Genomic DNA, 22,631 nt, shown 5'->3' with positions numbered 1-22,631 from the left:
GTAAAAAAAATTGATCAGGAACAATATACACCCAAACTGTTAGCAAATATACACCTAAACTCTAAACAAATATACACCCAATACTATTTCTTACGTTTCTGTAGTCCCTTCAATCCGTAGCATAGGGGTTGGTTCAAAATCTGTCTCAGTGGTTGTTTGGGATGCTGGCACAAAAACCTGGATCGAGACTCTAAACAAGAAGAAAAATGAAAGGTTAACAACGTATTTGAAAATAATAAGGTTATAAGGTTGAAATATTCTTGGGAAAACTCACACTGCAAGCGCTTCCGACGGTGTTTGTTCCCTCACAACCATCATATTCGAATCAGTCGGACTCAACCTAAAATACACCCAAAGAAGGTCAAAAAATACACCCGAACAATTCAAAAAGAAGACAGGCTTTGTTTTTTGAGAACTTACATACTTGCAGTTTTTGCTTTTTTTTGCTGCCTTTTTTTTTCTTGAATAAAATAATAAAAGGCTTTTTTTTTCTAAAAAAAATATATACAGAATTAGAAGTAGAAGGTAATAGAAGAACAAAAGTAACGGTTATTTGAAAGAGAAATTACATGCTCTGTGACGGCTGGTTTATACTACTCTGTTCTTTGCGTCCTTGAGAAGAAGGATCATCACTTCCCAAGTTCACAGCCGGTAGTCTAGACAGATTTTATGTTATTCAGACAAAATAAGATACAGGTATAAAATATACCCAAATGAATGCACAAGATACAACCAACCGAATGGACAATATACACCCAACAAAACAAACGAAATATCCCAACTTAGTAAACAACATACACCCAACTTGATCCACAAAATACACCCAAATGGTTCCACAAAATACATCCAAATCATGATAACAAGATTTTATTAAATAATAAAGCTTCTTACGTTTCAGAGGACACATAGCGACCTTCTGTCGATCGCAGGTCAGGTTGGTTCTCCCTGCGAAACAAGATACAATTATTAGCAAACAAAACACACCAAAATCTCAAATACACAGCCCAGCAAGACATACCCCTCTGCAGCAGATTTATCAACGTTTTTCCTTAGCCATTCATCGAGTTCGTCACTTGATATTTCATATCTCTCACTACATTCATAAAATAAGATGTTAACAAAAATAATTACGATAATAGACCGTAATATAGCTTACGAGGTACTGTACCCGTCAAAGTATTGATCTTCTTCAGGAGGTGAATCCTCCACAATAACTTTTTTCTTTTTTTGTTGTGTTCTAGGTGGAAAAAAAAGAGTACCAATCAGAAATAAAAAATTAATTTTATCACAAAATATTATCCAAAGAATTGCTTACTTTTTTTGTGTTGTTTTTGTTTTTTTCTTTTTCTTCTCCTTCTTCGCAGGTGGTGATTCTTCGCTCCTATAAGTTAATAATAGACACTTCAGTTAATACACAAAATCTTTATAATGAAGCCAAAAGAAAGGAGTAATAATTTCAGGACATTACTCATCACTTGGTTCAGATTCAGATTCTGAATCAGAATCTGACTCCTCTTGCCTCTGCTTTCTTTTTCTGGAGTCCATTCTGGAAGGCAAACAATCATCATTTAGAACATACTAAAAATACACCCAAATGAATTCACGAGATACACCCAACTGAATATACAATATACACCCAACGCAGCAAACGAAACACACCCTGCTTAATAAACTACATACACCCAACGTGATCAAACAAAATACACCCAACTCGAAAAAGAAATTACACCCAAGTATGGTACTTACTTTTTCCCCTTTTTGCTGGGGTGTTTTCTTCCTGAATCCTCTGAGTCTTCTTGAGCCTCAGACTCAGAGGTAGAAGTGTCACTGTCAGTAGTTTCTGTCTCCGAAGACGATGTTGGACTCGCCTTCCTTTTTTTGTTTTTTTTATTTCTTTTTTTTTCTTTTTTTTTCTTTTTTTTTTCTTTTTTTCTCTTGTCTCTGCCATCTTCACAATCCCCTGAAACATGAGATATTTTAGTTAGCAGCATTCAGGTAAATAAAATACACCAACTTATTATGTTTACTTACCAAAATTTCCTCTCTTTCTGCAGTCATTCTTTCCACCAACTGTTCCTTAGTCCAGTTGGCAATCCAGGGCTTTGGTGGTCTTTCAGCCCTGTTCTTGCGTTTGTTTTTTGAAAGATGAAAGTAGATTATCATCAGGGCGAAGAGGCAGCCATTAATTGCCTTCTTCTTCTTCTCCTGGTAGTCTGTGATGCCCTTTACCATGAAGGTCAAAACATGCCCCCCCCCCAGTTTCTCTCCGATATGCCGTCCATCTTAAAAATTAGGGCCAGGTGCACGGGCGATATTTTGTTTATCGTCGTTGGCAAAAGGAACGCCATCTATATGTAGATGATGAATATCCTCTTGAACATCAGGCGTTCCTCTTCGTTGCCAACGCCGATTTCCATCATTTCATCGGTAAGACTTTTGAGGGTCTTACCCTGGAATCTTCTATAAATTATTTTGTCATCATCAGAAAGTTTCTTATACTCAACTTTCTCAGGAAATAGATCTCCTACAAAAAGGAAGACAACAAAGTATCCAAGTCGGTTCAAATACACCCAAGCATCAACTTAAATTCATCCAAGCAACAACTTAATATACACCTATAATTTTAAACTAGTTACCTGTTGCATTGATGCCAAGCGCATGACCTATTTTTTTGGGGTTATTTGGAAAGAACCATATCCTGTCTTCAGTCTGTTCTCCCCAAGTTTGAAGTTGTTTGCCAACTCCCTTAAGAGTTGGTGATCCACCCTTAGTGGTGGGATGTGCATCAACCCACCAAATCCGAGATCCCTCACAATCGCCTTCTTCTCCTCAGTCATGTTTCTGAACTTATCACTCAGGAGATGTGTGGCACACTTAAGGTCTTTTGTTTGGTTTCTTGCTGCCATTTTCTCTGAAACAAAAAATACACCCAAAGATATCAGTAAGATACACCCATATATATGAGTCAGATACACCCATTAATAACAATAAGATACACCCATTGATAACAGTAAGATACACCCATATATATGAGTCAGATACACCCAAAGATATCAGCAAGATACACCCATTGATAACAGTGAGATACACCCATAGATATTATTCAGATGCATGCATATAGATATTAGTCAGATATCACTCAACCATGCTTCAATATCAAGCCACATTACAAAGGTTAAGCAGTATACACCCCCCAATCTGCGGAATAAACCCCCAAAAATCAACAACAATAGCAGGAGAACTTAGAACAACAACGTAGAACGACGTAAAACTTAGAACAGTGTAACAAAGAAGCAAGAATAATAGTAAACCCTAGAAGAACGACGTAGAAGAAAAGTAAAATATACAGGAATCTTAATGAACTTACGTTGAGTATTGTTACTTTGTTTTCTCTTCAGATTCTTCACGGAGAGTTTGATGGTGTTTTGATGGAGGTTTCGAACAACGATTTGTATATTTTGAACTTTGATTTTCGCTCGAAAATGGGAGGGTTTCCTTGTTTTCAAAGCGCTTTGAGAAGTGGAAGAAGTGGAAGAGTCTGCCATACGTAACCGTTTGAGTGTTGAGCGCGTGATTTTGACGCGCCATGTTATCTCTCTTCATGCGCGTGAGTTCTATTTGGACTGGGCCAACTTGTAAGCTTGTAAACTTGTATGTGTAGCAGACCCATAAAAAATAATAATAACTAGCCAAATAAATTCAATATACAATTACATATCAAAAAATTTAATAATACCTAACAAAAAATTAGCAAAAGAATTATTAGCAAGAATTGAATAATTATTATCAAAATATTTAATAAATCAACAAGAACAATGACGATAACAACAAAAATCACTAACAAATTAACAAAAATTATAACAGCAATAACTACAAAAATTTAACAATTATTAGCAAAAAATTGAAATAATCAAGAATAATAACAGACTGGCGATGATAACAGAGAGAGATTAGAGGTGGCGCATATTTTAGTAGGCTACATGTCCACCATATGAATGTGGTGGGGGTAACTATTTAAGATACATAATATTTATAGATATATAAATTAATAATTTAATATTAGAAGCAAAGTAGTGGCAGTAATTGCAGAGACTTTGAATCTAGAAAAACGGAAAATGGAAGCGACAGTGATCAAGTATGTGTTGGTGCCTCCTGCTTCCTCAACACACGCACTTAAAGAGGGTAGAAAATGAATCATTATCTCTTTCCTGGATCAAAGGTGAATAAATCATATTGATAGCAACACTATGACTTAGGCACATTGATAACTTCCCACTCATTAACCCTTTATGTTTAGGCACATTGATAACTTCCCACTCATTAACCCTTTTGATAATATACATTGCATTTAATTTCTTCTAGAGTTTTTCATGCTTAATCTGTTTCTCATTTTGGTTGGGCCCATTTTGAAACCAAACACAGCTCTATTTTTTCATAGATAGATAAAATCCACAGATAAATGTTACAAACATTTATTTCGGAGTTCTCAATAGCATCATTCTAGCTATCTTTTATATATTTTTTTCTTGATAACAAAAGAAAGAATATCATTAATGTATTGAGAGAAAAGTACAAATGGGTGGAGGAAAAAGTTTCTCCAAACCATTGGAAATACAAACAAGTTCGGAAGCTTCAATGAACGGCAACTTCCAATCTCTTCTCATCATGTCTGAGGGAAAGTCATCTGAAAAAATCATATTTTAAAACAAACAACTTTTCCTGTGAATCTGTCATGAAATGTACGAAGACTGTTCTAGCCAAATGCTCCAAATAGTGGAATATATTGCACATTGCCACAAAAATTTAGCCTCTTTCTTTCTCCCAAAACCTGCAAACATCATCAAAAGATAAAGGGGAGCACATTAGTCGAATCCTTAACTAATATAGAGGAATATTTATCTTGAAAATTTAGTAATAAAAAACCAGCATTCCAAAATCCACTATAAGAATCAACTGAGTCAACAGAAGCATTCAACAAAATAAATCCAAACTAAAACTCTCTTTGGCTATTTGGCAGCCATCAAAAGTAATTGCAGCTCCGACTCCTATCATTAATTATTGCCACAAAAATACAATAGTAACAAGAATCATGGCCTCTTTCATTTTCTTCTTCTTCTCCATGTCCTCTATCTTTTCTTCACACGCAATATCTTGAGTTTTAACATCAAGTGTCATCACATGCTTTAGCATAAAAAAGACAGCATCTTGATGTGGGGAACTTCTTCTAATAGATAACGAGATAAAATTGGGAAGTTTAGACTTTAGATGGATAACCTAAATCGATTTTGCTTAGGCTGTAATCTGAAAAGGAAATAAAGATAAAAAGGAAAATCAAAAGAGGCGACACACATTTTAGAAGTTGGATTTATTTTTAAGGTGGAATAGAAAACCGTATAGCTTATGAATACATCCTTAATCCCCACTTAAATTCGTTTTACTACAGTTCTTGGAGGATTCGGTCAAATAAACAACAGTTTACGGTTGCTATTTGCTAATGATAAATGTCAACAGTCATGGGAATTTGTTAGATACTCCACCTACAAAGATAAAGAAAAACAAGTTGCACAGTTTAGGAATAGCAGGGAAACCATAACAAAATTATTAACAATTGTGAAAAATCAAAAGTGCAAAGTTAGATGAATAAAATCGAGAGTCAAAACCTTAGTGATAGTGAGGTCATGGCATTGCCAAAGTCATCTGCCCCAGCATATAGAGAATTTATATAACTATTCTACATATTCAACAACAATAGAAATGTAATTTTAATTTGAGATGTATTTTACCTTCTTTTATCTATTCAATAAGCCTCTAGCAATTATTTCACGAAGGAGTTTTCCTGCCGTAACATTCTCATCTTTTTCAAACAAAGCTCAAATAATGGTTTAAAAAGTCACAGCATCAGGAATGCAACCATCATGTTCCATTTTTGACAACAGGGCCAATGCATCTTCAAACAGACCCTCTCTAGAAAGACTATTGATCACAATATTGTATGTCTGGCTGGACGTTTAGCCTCTAACAGGAAGATCCTGAAAAATCTCCTGAGCATGTTTAAGTTTTCCACTTTTGCATAGGTCATCAATAAGCATGTTGTATGAGTGTATATTTGGTTAATGGCAACCTCTTCCATTTTACTGAATAACACAAGTGCCTTGTCAAGTTGTTGGTTTTTGCACAAGGCATCTATCAAGAAATTGTAAATGAATATAGAAGAAGGTTGACCTTTATCATGCATCTCAACAAAAAGCTCCAAAGCGCGAGGGAATCACTTTGATTTGCCCAAGCCATCAATAAGAGTGTTGTAAGTTACCGTATTAGGAACTAAGTTCTTGTGACACAAGTTTAGACGTACAAAACTACAAGCTAAAATCAAGGCAAGAGAAATAAAAATATCTGCTTTGAAATACTTTGGTGGCCAAACCACACTCATTTAAGCAGGTCAAAATCCAGTGTAAATCAAATATTGCCAATCTCCATAGAGAAGTCATTGATCAACAAGCAAAATAACAATAAAATTTGAAGTTGGGAAACCATAACCGAATTATTAACGCACTCATATTTTAGAACCACATTTTTCATAATAATGTAATTTTCCTTATACAGAATGCAATGGACTTGCAAATGTTTATAACACTCTTTTTTGTTTTTCTTAGTTTGTAGCATGATAACAGTTAAGATATATGATCAAATAGGATAAAAGTAAAGAACTATTAATTACTATAAAGAGATCTTAAACACTAAACCTGTAAACTACAACTAGGAATATCCTCTAAAGAATCAATAAAGCATAGTGGAAGTAAAAAGGATGATAGCAGTTACAAAAATTGAAAGTTAAAAATTAATTGAATATAAATGAGATAGTTAAGACATCAGTGGTATTGATGTTATGGCATTGCCAAAGTTATCTGACCCAACAGATACAGAATTTACAGAACTATGATAAATATTCTGCAACAATAGAGAGGTGATTTCAATTTGAGTTGATGTATCTTACCTTCATTCATCCATTCAATAAGCCTCTAGCAATAATTTCCTGAAGAAGTTTCTCCGCCATGTCATTCTCACCTTTTTCAAACAAAGCACGAATAACAATTTCAAAAGTCACAGCATTTGGTAAGCAACCATTGTCTTCCATTTTTGACATCAGGGCCAATGCTTCTTCAAATAAGCCCTCTTTGCAAAGCCCATTGATCATAATAGTGTATGTCCTCACATTTGGATGATAGTTTTTAATGGAAAGATCTTGAAAAATCTCTTTTGCTTCTATAAGTCTTCCATTTTTGCATAGGCCATGAATAAGTATATTATACGTGAATATATTCGGATCAATGCCACTCTTTTTCATTTGATTAAATAACATAAGTGCCTCGTCAACTTGTTTGATATTGAACATCCCATCCAACAAGGAAGTGTAAGTGATTATATCAGCAGGTTGACCTTTACTATGCATCTCAACAAGAAGCTTTGAAGCACAAGAGATTCTCCTTGATTTTCTCAAGCCATCAATTAGAGTATTGTAAGTTACCGTGTCCGGAACCAAGTTCTTGCGACGCATCTCTTCAAAGATATTCAAGGCATCATCCATCAATTTACTTTTGCACAAGCCATTAATAATAATATTGTAACTTTGGATATTAGGAGTCATTCCTATATGGGCCATTGTGTCGAATATACATTTTGCCTTGTTTAATTCGTTAACCAAGCAATACCCATCCATTAAACAATTATAAGTAACCACAGTTGGCTCCACAGCATCTTTTGTCATCACAGCCAACACACTCTTAGCATCTTTGATATTTCCCTCCTTACATAGTCCATCAATCAAAGTGTTATAGGTACGAACATCTGGACTGATGTTTTTCAGCATCATATGATTTAGTAAATCAATGGTTTCCTTAAGTTGGCCCGCAAGGCACAATCCATAAGTTAGAGTGTTGTACGTGATAACATCGGGAGAGATTCCCTTAGCAAGCATTTCAGAGTATAAATGAAAAGCATCACTTACAAGCGTAACCTTGCACAAGCTATCAATAATTGCGCTGTACATGACGCATCAGGAGCAATCCCATACCGTGGAATCTTTCTCAACACTTGAATAGCAGCTGCTGTGTGTCCGGTCTTACAAAGCCCATTAATCAAAGTTGCATAAGTGACTTGGTCGAAGTGAAATCCATGAGCCAACAATCTATCATGAAAATGCAGTGCTTTTTCAACCTTACCAGAGAGACAGAGACCTTTAATGAGTGTATTCAACGTTATGATATCAGGCTGAAAACCCATCCTGAAAATCTTGGTCAATACAGAGAAAGCAAGCGCCATATGACCCATGCCGCAACAACAATTAATTACGATGCTCAAAGTAACTATGCTGGGAGCAATTCCCCTGGTTTGCAATTGCTGAAAAAGGGAAATGGCGGTGGGGAAATGGTGCGTCTTGGCAAGAGACCCCAAAATCTGGTTAAATTGGACGATGGATGGAGTGCGACGCATAGAGAGCATGCGAGTGAAGGAATCAACAGCTTCATCAACATGGCGAGGGGATGTGAGCTGAGAATGAGAGTGAAGGCTTGACATTGAACATGAACAGGAAGGAAAGCGAAAAGGGAAAACATAGGGCACAAGAAAAGAGGGGATATGAAGAGAGAAGCTGAACCTGGAGAATGAGAGTGATGAAAATGATGCTGCACGCAACATGTTTGTATAAAATCCGATCAAATGAGAAGAAGGGGTTGGAAGAAAAGAGAGCGAATTGAATGGTGGAAACAATCACCGCATGGAAACAAAGGTTTGTTGAGACTTGAGTTGACACCAAAGCAAAGAACCATGCTACGGTGTGTTAGCTAAGTGGTCTGATTTGCAATTTCATTATTATTGAAGAAAAAAAAATTCTAAACGTTTTTTTTATAATTATTTCAAAAGACAATAATATTTTATATATATATATATTTTTTAATTTTTATTTTTTGAGATTAATTAATCTTTTTGTTAATATTTTTTTATTATTGATACATGGATTATTCAGTTTCATAAAAATAAAAATTTAGGATCCTTTTATTTAAAACCTCGTAATTCCTTCGAAAAGATTATTAGGAGATTGAGTTGTGTATTCACTCAAGTTAAAATATAAAAATTATCTCTAATAAATTGAAATAAATAAATTATAAAGATAAAATAATAAAATATAAAAAATTTATTTTATTCATGTAATTAATTATTTTAAATTATAAATTTAAATTTAAAATAAAATTATAATTTATTTTTTAATATAAATAGAATTTTTTTTATTTTAATATTTTTCAAACACAATTATTTATATTTTTTGTGGGAGATATTTTTTTTATATTCGCAACTGATTATCTAAAAAAATTATAATTATATTTTTTGTTGTCAAACTAATGGTTAATGAAAAAAGAAGGTTAAGGAAGTGGAATTTTTTTTGTATTGGAGTATTGTGCTCAACTCATTCTAAGTAAAAACTAATTTTATAAAATACGTTAAAATTAAATTGTCAAAGTCATCTAAGTGCAAAGAAGAAGGAACGCATGTGACACGTGAGAAACATTGTCAAATTTAGAGTTTTAAATACAAGGGATTGCAAGAAGCATCATCGCGATTCCACTCTTTGCTATGACTGACCATGAAGAGGTAGATTTTGCTTCATTCTATGGTTTTATATATATTGTCTTTGTAGACAATTTTATGATGATTTTGATTGTTTGGTAGTTCATCATGTTTGTGTGTGTTTAGACTGTGATTTGTTAAACTGAAATTTAAATAAAAGTAATTTTGTAAAATTAATTTTGCGTAGAAATAAATTTTTTTTGTAGAAGTGAGTTTATATTAATATGATTTATGTTTGTCAATTTTATACTAAAATTAATTTTGATAAAATAAATATTGGTTAGATAATATTAATTAAATTACTTTTAGATAAATAATTAATTAATTACTAAAAAAATAATATTAAATTATAATGTTACTTTTTTAAGTATATTTAATTTTTTTATACTTATTTTAGTATTTTTTATATAATATTTTCTATAATACTCTATTTTAGTATGTTAGAATTTTTTACTATTATAATAACATTAATATTTATTTATGAAATTAAAAATAACATATAAAAATTGACAACTTTTTCAGTATTTTTTTATAATAAAAATTAATATTTATTTATTAAATTAAAAACAACATATAAAATAACAAATCTTAGTATTTTTTTAATATTCTCAATAATTTTATTTTTATTATTATTTTTAGGTTTTAACTTTTTATTAGTTATATTTTTATAATTATTTATAATTAATTTTTTATTTAATTTATTATTTCTAATAGGAACAATAATACATATTATAAAAAATTAGAATAATAAATAGTGCACAAAAATTACAATGATAAATTTTACAATATCAAACAAAAAATATTTTATAATTGTTTTAATTTCTCAATACTCTTTTATTTAGTATTATTTTGGATGATAAAATTTTATTACTTATGACTCTATTTTTATGTATGACTATTTTTTTATTTTCTTTGTCCTTTTTAATAAAATCAATAATTCATATTATAATAAAATTATAATAAAAAATTTAATAAAAAAATTAAAATAGGAAAGAAAGTATTAAAAGAGATAAAAAAAATTATAGATAATGACCAACAATAAACCTAAACGTACATTGAATAAATGTAAAAGTTATAATTTCTTACATAAAAGACAGCGTTCAAATAACTTAAACATACTTTTATCCTCTTCAACATGTTTGTCAAACATACTCTTTGTTTTGTGTTTTCTGCACTTACCATATTATTATAGTCATTGAGGATGTAAACCCTTTTTTGTCATTGTCAAAGATATGGCTATGCTTCTAGTTTATTCATTCTATCTTTTTTTTACTATTTTTCAAATGAATTGTCTAATTACATTTGTGTATCATCACATGGATTCTTTGTAAAAGAGTGGAAACGGTAATATAACATACTAAGGGGGTTTATTATCTAAGATTCATTGATTAATGTGAAGACATGCAATTTATTTTTTAGTGAGGGCTTATTTCTAAATCTGAGTTATCCTAGATATAATAAAGTTTATTGGTTGGAACCTAATTTAGATTTAGCCAAGAGTCTGAGAGTGTTTAGAACGAATGTTGAAGTTATGAGGATGTGTAAGAGTGCTATGAAAAATGACAATACTGTTTATCTTTATTTTGATCACCTTATTGATGCCAATTCTGATATTATTGAGGATGATGTGGTTTCTAATGATAGTAGTGAGAGTGTGTATGAAATTAATCCACCTGCTGATAATGTGCACGAAGATAAAGTTATTAATAAAAAAGTTGGTGAGACTAATGAGAAGGAGAATGAAAATGTTGTTGAAGTGAATAAGGATAACAAAGTTATGAATGAACCCATTGTTATAGTGAATGAAAGGAATATTGAGGTTAATAAGTTGAATGAAGGTGCGAATGGTGCTATGAATGAAGCTGTGAATGAAGTGAATGGGAATAATGAGATCAGAGTTGCATCAACTCCAGAAAAAAAACCTTAAGAAGATTAGAAAGAGACATCCAAGACCACCATCAAATAGTTTACCCCAATAAAAAAGGACTAGTGAAATTAGACAAGCTAAAATAATAGATAAAACTACATATGAAAATAATGCTGAAAATAAAAGTGCCAACGAAAACCATAATCAAAGTGCTTCTCATAATGTAAATAAAAATGCTAATCTAGACTAACTAATTCTGGATAAGATCGTGATAGAGGAAATTGTAACAGAAAACACAATAGATAAACTTTTTTATTATGTTTACTTAGATAATTTCTTCAAAAAATATTGTATAATTATTGTGAAACATGTTGTATTATTGCATAAGTTGTAAAAATTATTTATCTTTTTTAACTAGTTTTGTATAAAAAAATCTTTTAATTTAACCACTTTTTTTTATCCAAAACATAATTAAAGAAAAGGAATTTGTGTTTTAACAAACAATAACACAACTTACTTTTTAAATGGAATAAGTGGTGTAAATTTTGAAAACCAGTGAATAAGATGTAGTATATATATGTTGCTTGCTTTTGACCTGTGGAGAAGAAAGGTGTTATTTGACATATTATATTATTGTTGCAGAACGTAATATATTTTTTTTCACATCATACAAAAAATAAAATAATAACTTAAAAAAAATCTTTTTGCAACCTACCAACAAAACAATAAATAAGAAATTAAAAAACATTTTTGCAACCTCATTACAGGAACTACTAATTTTACCAATCGACAAATCGTTTTAATTAATTTTATCAGTTAAAAAAGTGTTGTAAAAAATAAATAAATAAATAAATAATAAAAAATAAAAAAATGCATCGTTGCCATGTTTGGGCCTCTTTGTTGGGTTTCTGACCCTATTAACTGTTATGTTTTTGAGATTTTTTTTGCTCAATCGTTGTTGGGTCTTAGGAAATTTAAATATAGTGTTGGGTTGTTCAAGTATTGAAGCTTTATGTGGTGTAAACTTGATCAAAAGTATTATGTGTGCGTGGCTGTGGTGTTAGGTGTGTGTGAGTGTGTAACTTAGGATTGGAGGTTGTCCAATTCATCGACAAAAAAAAAAAAAAAACAAGTATTAAAGGTTTAAATCTCGCCTTGTACATACAGTAACTTATTGACCAACGACAAACCCTTAAATAGAGCTTAGTATCGTAGCAGATTAGCATTGACATACCTGGTTGAGGAACAGGGGTGAATGCGGATCGGATCGAATATGACCAAAATTTCGATCCGATCTGCACTTAAATCATCGGATTCAATATTCGCAGTTTTTTAGTTTGCATCTGATCCGCACATTTACAGATCGGATCAGATATATCTGCAAAACATAAAAATACCTTTTAAAAGCTTATTTTTATTTAAAAAAATCAATAAAATCTCTTTTTCTACTCTTTTAAACATATTTACCTTTTTAAAATAATATTAAATATACTTTTTTTAAATAATAAAAATAAAATAATACAACATATATAATAATTATTAGTTGAAATAAAATATAAAAAGAATATTTACTTATTTATTTATTTTTGTGGATACACGGATACCTATATAAAATTCACAATCCGATCCTCTTAATGTGCGAATCTGACCTGATTCATTAACTTTGCGGATCGGATTCATATCCGTAAATTTCATATCAAATTCAAATAAATATTGCAGATATGCGGAATGAATTCGATTCATGAATTCTCCTAAAGAATACGTGAACACTCCTAAAGAACACGTGAGAAACCAAACCAAAAAAAAAGTTAATAGTCTGAGCCTATCAATAAAGCATAATTCACAAGTAACAACAAACATAATTTGCAACCCTGTTGACAAAAAAAATAATGAGTGCTATAGTGCTTGAAATTTAGTGTCTAATTTATTAAAAAAATAATAAACTAATATCTCATTTATAAATAATTTTAAATATTTAATATTTATTTTAAAAAAGAAATTCAAGAAGTTCAACACTAAAATAAAAAAAATTCAGAAAATTGGCCAAAAATAATCTCCTGGAAACAATATGATCGCATCTTAGAAATTTTTATGACCAAAATCCAAGGAATAGTTTTTCTTTCTCCAAGAGAGTTGAGTAAATTTCTATAATAGTCCATGAGATTCACGTGAATACTCAATGTAGTCCTCTGATTTTTCCATAATAGTCCTCCAGATAGAGCTCCGAGCACTCATAATGGTCCTTGGCATATTTTTGGTGATGTGTTATCACCAGAGTGCTTACTTGACGTCGTTTTGCCACGCTGGATGGGTCCAACAGCTAGCTTAGCTAGCTTGTTTCCAATTTATACCCACATTAATCTCTCCCTCTATATTTAACCCTAAATTCCAAAATTCAAATCCCTAATCTTCTTCTCCGACAGCTTCCAGTCTTTGAGATTCTTGATGCCTAACCTTCAAATTACCAATATTTGACAGCTTCCCATTCATACATATGCCAGACATCATCAAATACCACCAGGTACTTCCTCCTTTGCAACATGTCCTTGATAATCAACTTTAGCTTATCGCTCCTCATGCTTTCTAGGTCATCTGGAACTGGTCTTCTTATTTTGGAAAAGAGTTTTTGGACCAAGTCACGGAAAAGCTCTTCAGTTTTGACAATGCCTATGTAAAAACAATCACATGTATAATTTGTTGAATATTTAAGGGCTTATGATCAAAGACTTACGATACCATATACAAGCGGAGATAATTCTTAACAAGACTGTCCATTTCATCATATGATTCGACCCCAATTTGCCATATAATGTATAAACAACTACTCTGCCCCAGCCTCTGATAATACAAATTCAGCATTGCGATGTTGACAGCATTTGCACCATAAGACCCTCCAAGAACCACCAAAACCTTTGCTTTACATTCACTCGTCTTCCCATACCCTGGAAAGAAATGCGATCTTGCTGCCGCCTTTGAAATTTTGTTCCTCAGCAACAACCTCACCGGATTCCCGCACACCACACACTTCTCCCTCAGGAAGCTATCAACAGTTGAGTTGAAAGCCACGAAGATAGCATCAGCAAACAGGACAAGAACAAAGTTGGCCAAACTAGGAGCAGAATTCTGTTCATGGATCACAATCTTTATCCCTTTTAACTTGGCGGCAATGTAAACAGGAAAAGAGACATGGCCGCTAGTTCCAACAACGATATGGTAATTTAGGGTTAAATATAGAGGGAGGGACCAATGTGGGTATAAATTGAAAACGAACCAGCTAAACTAACTGTTAGATCCATTAAGCGTGAGTGCGTGACAAAATGACGCCACGTAAGCACTCTGGTGATGACTCATCACTAAAAATATGTTCAAGGACTATTATGAGTGCTCAAAACTTTATCTGGAGGACTATTATGAAAAAATCAAGATCTTGAGAACTATATTGAGTATTCACGCAAATCTCAGAGACTATTATAACAATTTACTCAAGAAAGCTCTTTGGTAAATATCCACAAGACCACAAATACCAAAGAGCATATTTTCCAAGATAGTTACTACTTTCTAACGAAATCTCTTATTAATGTAATTAAAAAATATCCACAAATACCAAAGGCCAATTTTTCAACGACAGAATCTGCATTATTGAGAACTAAAGCAGTATTTTTTTCAGCTCAAGAAACCTTGTACATATTCATATCGTAATGTCTGCGAAAATGTGCAAACCAAAATCAATAGGATCTTATACAGCCTACCAAATAGTAACTTGTGGGATATCATATGATGTTATAACTTATTATTTTACTTGTATATTAAAATTAATTATTAAAATAAATTATTAGTATAAAATATATGTTAAAAAAATAAATATATATTAAAAATAAATTAAATTATATATATTTATAATAAATATATTAATGATTAATTTTATTATACGAATAGTATTTTTATATTATAACCTATCATAAATTCAGAAATTCGGTGACTGATAGCCATGGATATGGCTACATTAGACAGGTCAACTTGTTTCAACAAACCAACACACCCCCCATAAAGCATCGCCATCTTATCTTATATACTATATACATGTTTAAAAAGAATTAAAAAATATTTGAGCATGAGTTCAAAGATTTATATAAAGATTCTTTGTGATACAACTTCCGTTTAAATATTCAGAGAAAAAGATAAATAAATTTTTTATTTTTTTAGTTTGTAAATATATAAATTTTTAAAAATTTAAAAATATATTTAAATTTTTTATTTTTTTAAGTTTAAACATATTAAATTTTGAGTTTAGTTTGTCTTCTTTCAAAAAAAATTTTATGTATATATTTATATATCGACTAAATTAGTATAATAAAAATTATATTTAATTTTTTTATTAGGTCTAATATATTTAAATAAACAGAAAAATTAATATATTTAAATTTTAAAAAAATAAAAATTTTAAATATATTTTTAAATTTTTAAAAATTTAAATATTTATAGACTAAAAAATCAAACTTGTTTAATATTTATTCTTTTCTCGAGTTAATAGCTTCCACAAGAAAAGTTCGATGCATAGTAGGGATTTACGAATCTCCTTCACTGACACATGTAACGTCACACACAACTCACGCACAAAATATACAAGGCTAAACAAATTAAGCTAGACAGGTGCAGTCGACTTTACGTAAAACTAGTGAATAACTGAGAGTCGTTAAATATTTAATTAATTTGACTAAATTTTTATCTAATAACTCTTAATTATTAATTTTGTGTGAAGTCGACTCCACCTAAATTTTCGCCATAAATTAAAGTCACAAGATTAGAAAAGAAAGCCCATGTGCAGTGTCAGTTGGCATCGGAAGAAACGGTAATACTAAAAAAATAATTTAAATTTATTTTATATAATATTTATTAAAAAATTAATAAATTAATAAATATTAAATAAGATAAATTTTAATTTTTTAATTAATTTTTTTGTATACCAAATATTTTCACGTAAAAAAATCTGTACTTGGCATATTATAATGACAACTCAAAATTAAAGGGAGAGAAAAAAAAATGGTTCTAATTACAAGGTAGATCTTATATCCAAATTTGTCAAAATTCTTGATCTTTATAACCCTATTAACTTACTAATAAGAGTATGCTATAGATTAATTAATTGAAGGAGTATAGTTAATTTCGTAATGTTTCCTCTCGAGCCTAAAAAAGTTTCCCACATGTCGCTCAGACGAATTATTAAATTTCATTTGTCTTGCCATGCTCGAACTTGGCTATATAATCAACATTATTATTATTGTTGTTATTATTATTATTATTACGGGGAAAAGGTGAAGATTCCAGATAAATTAAGTCGTGGCATAAAGCCACTAGTTCATTGCTTTAAGGAACATGATGTTACTCTATAGTAACCAGTCGAATAATTTTAAGCTCATAAAGTTCATTTTTTATATTTTTATATTTTCTAATAATATATATAAAATATTTTCCCCCGCAGGAGCTGTAGGGGATTGAAAGGATATTATATATACTTATTAGTGAACATCATGTTATTGGGTGATAATATTGTTGGAGAATAAACTATTCAAAGAGAGTTTATATTCAATTAGGGTAAATTACAAAAGATACATCCGAATAATTTTATTATTGAAAAAAATACATTTAAATTTTTTTTATCAATAAAAATATTTTTAAATATAACAAAAATATTATATATTAAATATATATTTTAAAAAATATTTTAGAAATTAAATTTTAATATAATTTTTATAAATATGATTAGAAAATTAAGATATATTTATCCTTAAAATTTGGTGATTTTTTGTTAATTATATATATTTTTGTGATTTTTTTCAACAATCAATAATATTTTTAAAAAATCATAAAAAAATCACCAAATTTTAAGAATAAAAATATCTCATTTTTCTAATCATGTTTACAAAAATTGTATCAAAATTTAATCTCTAAAATATTTTTTGAAAAATACACATTTAATGTTAGATATTTTTGTCGATAAAAATATTCGAATGCTTTTTTATCAATGATAAAATTATTCGAATGTATTTTTAATAATTTATCCACCATTATTTATTAATTCTTCTTCCTGTATAACATGATTTAACCTTAAAAATATAACAGAAAAGTAGTGTACAACTTTAATTCTCCTTAAAATATTTTAGATTATGTCAAAAAATATGTACTAATTAATTTTTATTTTATAAATTATTTTATATTTTCACCAATTCTGTTTAAGTTTTTACATCTTGATTTAAATTATTTTTCATTTTGTTTGAGATTATGAATTTATATATGTTTCTTCCTCTTTTTTAATTAAATTGATTAATCATTATATTTTTTCTTTTAGTGACTTTTTTGGTGTTGAAAAGAATCTTGTTTTTACACGTATAAAAAACAAATGGTAATATAATTTAGTGACAAATGTCTATTTTATTGGACAAAAACTTAAAACTTAAAAGTGACAAAACTGGGTGTAAGACAAACAGTGATGCTGTCACTATTTACGCACATAGTATCAAAATGTAACGAGATTAAAGATGTTGATTAGCTTGTATTATGAAATTTGTTATCATAGCTAATAATGGGCCTCTTTGAAATGAGTTTTTTTTTTTTTTTTAGGCTGTTTGTAAGAGCAAAAGGGAAAAATAAATTCAGGTAGCTTCCATGAAAACACAATAAAGGGGTGTAACCTAGATAGAGACAACAAGTTGAACCTTTACCAACGACGCCATCGTAAGATTGAGTTCCTCTTGTTGGCCTTTGTACGTGTTTTGTGGTCAATTAGGTGGCTTCATTAGAAAGTGCATTGTTAGGCAAGTGGAACGTTGGACCTGCACAAAAAACATAGGATCGGAACTGGTCAAGACTGTCGTTAGTTGCCACCGGTTCGTGCAGGTATGCATTGTATATTTGTTTAGTTCATATGGTATATGAAATCGACAAATTCAGGGTTTGTAAGGAAGTGGTAGTTAAGATTGTGATGTGTAAGATCCAGAGCTTTTGAAAAAGGGTTATCATGAACTAATTTTAAATTTAGTATTTCTGTAGCTTTAATTTCAGAAATTTTTTTATTAAAGAAAATTAGAGTAAATTTTGATTAATTGAATTTGAAATAAACTGAGATTATTATTCGATTTTATAATTATTGGATTTAAATATTTTATTGAAAATAATTTGTAAATTTGATGAGCAAGTAGCATTTTTCTATATACAATTAGTGTTGGATTTAATTTGGGTTTCAATTACTATATTATCCTTATTTTTATTTGAAATTACCTAAACTACCCCTAGCTCAACACTAACCCTAGGTTTCAAAAATGAAACCCTAATTCCCTACATCCTAGTAGCCGCAGTCTCACCTCCCTCAACATGACAAACCCGTCAGAAAAACAAAAGAAAGAAAGAAACAAAGAAAGAAAGAAAGAGCAATCGAAGGAGAAGAGGAGGAGAGGAGGGAGGAGGCCGCGCCGGCGCGTCGGGCTTTACCACTGCCGTCGCGTCGTCGTCGCCGGGCCTGCGAGTTGCCATCCGTGCCGCTGCCGCCGTTCCACGACGAGAGGAGGTTCGCAGCGAGTAGCGCCGGAGTGAGGGAGAGGCCAAGCGGGGGGCTTTCGCTGTTCTCCTCGTCGCCGATTAGCTCACCACTGCCACCCTGATGCTCGCGCCATCGTCCTCCTCACCGCGGAGTCTGAGTCCTCGTCATCCACGGAGGGCCGAAGAGAGAAGCTCGAGCAGGAGGGAGAGATCGGCAGAAAGGGGGGTCCTTGTTCTGCGGCCGTGCCTCTGCCGTCGCGGGTCCTCCGCTGTCCTTCCACCATCACTGAAGTCCTCCATCGCCATGGCTTGCTGTTCAAAGCTGCCACCTCGCCACTGCTGGAGGTCTGCTCCGATCCGGTTCGAAGGAGAGAGCGCCATTGAGTGGGGAAAATGCTTCTGTCACGTTTCTCGGTCACTAGTAGTAGAGCCGCGCTACCGTTGGAACCACCGCCGTCTCTGCCAGCTTCCACCTCCATCGTGGTCGATCATGGAGGAGAGTGGAGGAAACTGCCTCTGCCGCCGGAGAGCGCTCTGCCGGTAAGGGTCTTAATTTGTGGTTTCGGTCATTTTGAGTTTCTAGAAGGTTTTGATACTGCGCGGTTTTTATAGTTGATCCACCGGAGCTTCTGGCCGCCGCCGAAGCTGTTGCCAGGGCCGGTTCGAAATTGCAACTGCTTCGTGTTGTTATTCCGGTAAGAAATTATGTTTCGAAAGCCCTACGTTAGTGTCCCGTACATGTATTAAAGCCTTTACGGTATTAATATTCTTAGAGTTTAGTAACTGAGGTTGATTGTTGTAATTTAGAGCTGGTTACGCTGCTGCGAAAATGTGTGGGGCTGTGCTTTGAAGCTGCCTTTGATTTCGAGTTGAGGCAAAAAGAACTTATGAGGCGTTTGGATTATGGAAATTGCGTTTTGAGGTAGGAGCGCTTTCCAAAAACTATATTTTTATATATTGGAATTATTATATATGGATACTACTGTGAGAGAATGTGTATTTGGTGATTGTATAGGCCTTATGTTTGGTTTGATTTGTCTCGACTGATTATGAACGTTTGTTTGTTGGATTGTTGTGTGGTTTTGTGAAACGAAATGCTTTTGAAGTTGATTCTTTTAAAGCTTTGAGATCGAGTTTAATTTGTAGGGAATTGATTTGAGTTGAGTTGATTTTCTTGATAATGTGAAAAATAGAATACACTCTTGAATTCAGCCTGGTTTGCTTTAAATGATCTGGTTTGATAAATGATTGTTGCTGAACCTTTTCTTTAAAGCTTTAGAAATGAGTTTATTCGGCTGATAATGATTTGATTTTGACACGATTTTCTTGAAATATGGAATTGAGATGACTGTTGGACTTTGGCTTGCCTTGGACTGATTTTGAAATTTGGACTGTTGAAAAGGATTGTCAAACGGTTTAGTTGGGACCCGAACCGGGTGGCAAAGTCCAAGTTTTAGGGGAGGTGCTACCGAAATTTCTATAAAATCCAAGTCTTTATTGAATGTTGTCTGGAAAAATGATGAGTTAAAGACTTCTATTATTTTATTTGAATTATTAAGAAAAGGATGATTCATGCTTTTGAAATGAATTATTAAAGAGGAAATTGTGATTTTGTCTTGCTTCTTAAGAAAGGCATTATATCTCTTTCAGGAGAAAGTTATTTAGATGAAACTTATGTTTTAAAGCTGTTTTAAATGTGACAAGGGCAATGCCTTTGAATTTGACTTGAGAGTTTTAATTAGAGGAGTTTCAATGACTTTGAAAGAACCTGAATGTCTATTGACAAGTTTCATTTTGAAATGTTTTGAGAAAGGTTTTAAGTACTCTTTGAATTCTGAATTCTTGCAAGACTAAAATAATTTTGAACAGTTGAAACGTTCTAGAATTTATCATGGGGGTTGAAGTTAGTTTTGCCTAAGTAAAGGAAACGGCTTTGAAAGAAGTAAATGATTACGTGAGTCGGTTTGGCTTAGATCCTATTTTATTACTCATATCAGAAAGCCAAGGTTTTAATGATTTTAAATGAATTTGGCGAAATGAGTTATGTTATTCTCCCCTAAAGACTTGGGACTTTGCCGAGAAACTTTGTTATAAAATTCTATTGTTGGATGGATGATTTTGAATGTTTCAAAATGAATCTTTAACTTTTCATGGTTATGGAAGTTTTGGAAAGAGGATGCCGAGAGTGGCATTGTTTTAAAAGAGGAATTTACCTTGAGTAAAAGTGGCTCATGAGCCTGAGATGATTTGAGAAATGAGATCTTTAAAGCCAAGGCTGAAAAGAGTTGAAACTTGATTTCAAAGTGAAATGAATTGAGAAAAATTGATTTATGGCTTAAATACCGATTTTATGAATTTGATGATGTTGAATGGTGGAAGTGCTATTTTGTTATGAGCCGGAATGGCTGTGTATGCTATTGAGTTATGGCTGATTGCCGAATGAGTTATGAGCCGTATGGCTGGTTATGAATTATGAAATTAAGCCGGATGGCTGAGATGGATGTTGATCCATGGCTGAGAATGAATGCATATAGGCTGATTATTGGTAATTGTGATTTTGCACTTCCACTATCAGAGGCACGAGTTCCCTGGGAGAAAGCAGTGGCTAGCCACCACGTGCTCCAGGTGGAGACTCGAGACTCTGCTGACCTTATGTCGTAAGTGTGGCCGGACACTGTGAAAGTCCCAGATGAGCTCGCCCCCGTGAATATACACCAGTGAGGGTGTTGGATATGGATCATGATTATGATCAAGTTTATGTTGAGTATAACTCGAGTTGGGGATGTGCGACAGAGGGACAGTCCAATGGTTAGCTACCAGGACTTGTCGGGTTGGCTCTATAACCGACAGATGATATCATCAGCCACTAGGAATAGGCATGCATCATATGCATCTATGTGACATTGTTTGGGTGTGCATATTGTACTTGGTTTGCCTTTGTGACTATTTGAGATTAACTGCTACTTGTTCTACTTACTGTAACTGTTTGTTTGTGCTTGAACTTCCTATCTGTGTTTGCAACTGGGACTTTGTTAGATTGTGGTGATTGGTTGTTGGTTGGATTGTTTGGGCCTAAGGTCGTGGTTGAACTGAGATGGACCGATGGTTGGTTTCGGTTTTGTGTTTCTGGTTTGGAAGAATATGAAAAGCTATTTTGATTCAGTATAGATAAACCTTTTTGAAAGGCTTTTGAGTTTTTGGAGAATTGAACGGTTCCTCTTTCAGAAAAGATTTTTCCGACATTACTTTATTGTAAACCGTTGTTTTTGAAAAGAGGCATAAGACGGTTATTAATTACTGGTACGGTTTATCTTTACGTATCCTATTACAGTAATTCCCAAAAACCCTCTACTGAGAACCCTTTCGAGGATAATGTTCTCACCCCCCTACATTTTTCCCCTTTCAGAATATAGGCGCTGAAGTCTCGGAGAGTTTACTTAGTTATTGTTGAAATGCTCTGTATTGCTTTAGATTATTTATTGTACCCTTGCCTTTATCTTGATGTATTATGTCAGAGGGATATGAATTTTATTGGCTAATGCTTGTAATATTATATATATATATATATATATATATATATATATATATATATATATATATATATATATAT

At 32.2% G+C, this 22,631-nt stretch overlaps 2 protein-coding genes across 12 annotated transcripts in view; one reads left to right on the top strand and one right to left on the bottom strand.

Moving 5' to 3' along the window:
* LOC130955264 (uncharacterized) overlaps positions 1-22,631 on the top strand; it is a gene marked incomplete at both ends in the record, with an annotated part of 143,993 nt that overhangs the window by 68,089 nt on the left and 53,273 nt on the right. The gene's annotated exons all lie outside the window — the stretch shown is intronic.
* LOC130955267 (pentatricopeptide repeat-containing protein At1g62930, chloroplastic-like) lies at positions 4,424-8,808 on the bottom strand. 11 transcript variants are annotated; one of them, XR_009076690.1, is made up of 3 exons: positions 8,654-8,808; positions 5,784-8,547; positions 4,424-5,537 (listed from the first exon to the last, which is right to left on the bottom strand). XR_009076690.1 is itself a non-coding variant. In XM_057882097.1 (2 exons), exons 1-2 carry the CDS (start codon positions 8,692-8,694, stop codon positions 4,804-4,806), a joined length of 714 nt encoding a protein of 237 aa, XP_057738080.1. In that variant the 5' UTR covers positions 8,695-8,796; the 3' UTR covers positions 4,424-4,803. The 11 variants fall into 11 exon arrangements, 3 of the variants coding, with proteins under 3 accessions (XP_057738080.1, XP_057738078.1, XP_057738079.1); XR_009076693.1 differs by having other exon boundaries at positions 5,784-6,268; positions 6,995-8,785; XR_009076696.1 differs by having other exon boundaries at positions 5,784-6,029; positions 6,995-8,785.

The sequence above is a fragment of the Arachis stenosperma genome, chromosome 10 (assembly GCF_014773155.1).
Source record: "Arachis stenosperma cultivar V10309 chromosome 10, arast.V10309.gnm1.PFL2, whole genome shotgun sequence".
Taxonomy (NCBI): Eukaryota; Viridiplantae; Streptophyta; class Magnoliopsida; order Fabales; family Fabaceae; genus Arachis; species Arachis stenosperma.
The sequence above is the reverse complement of the archived record's forward strand: the minus strand, read 5'-3'. Positions and strand labels throughout refer to the sequence as shown.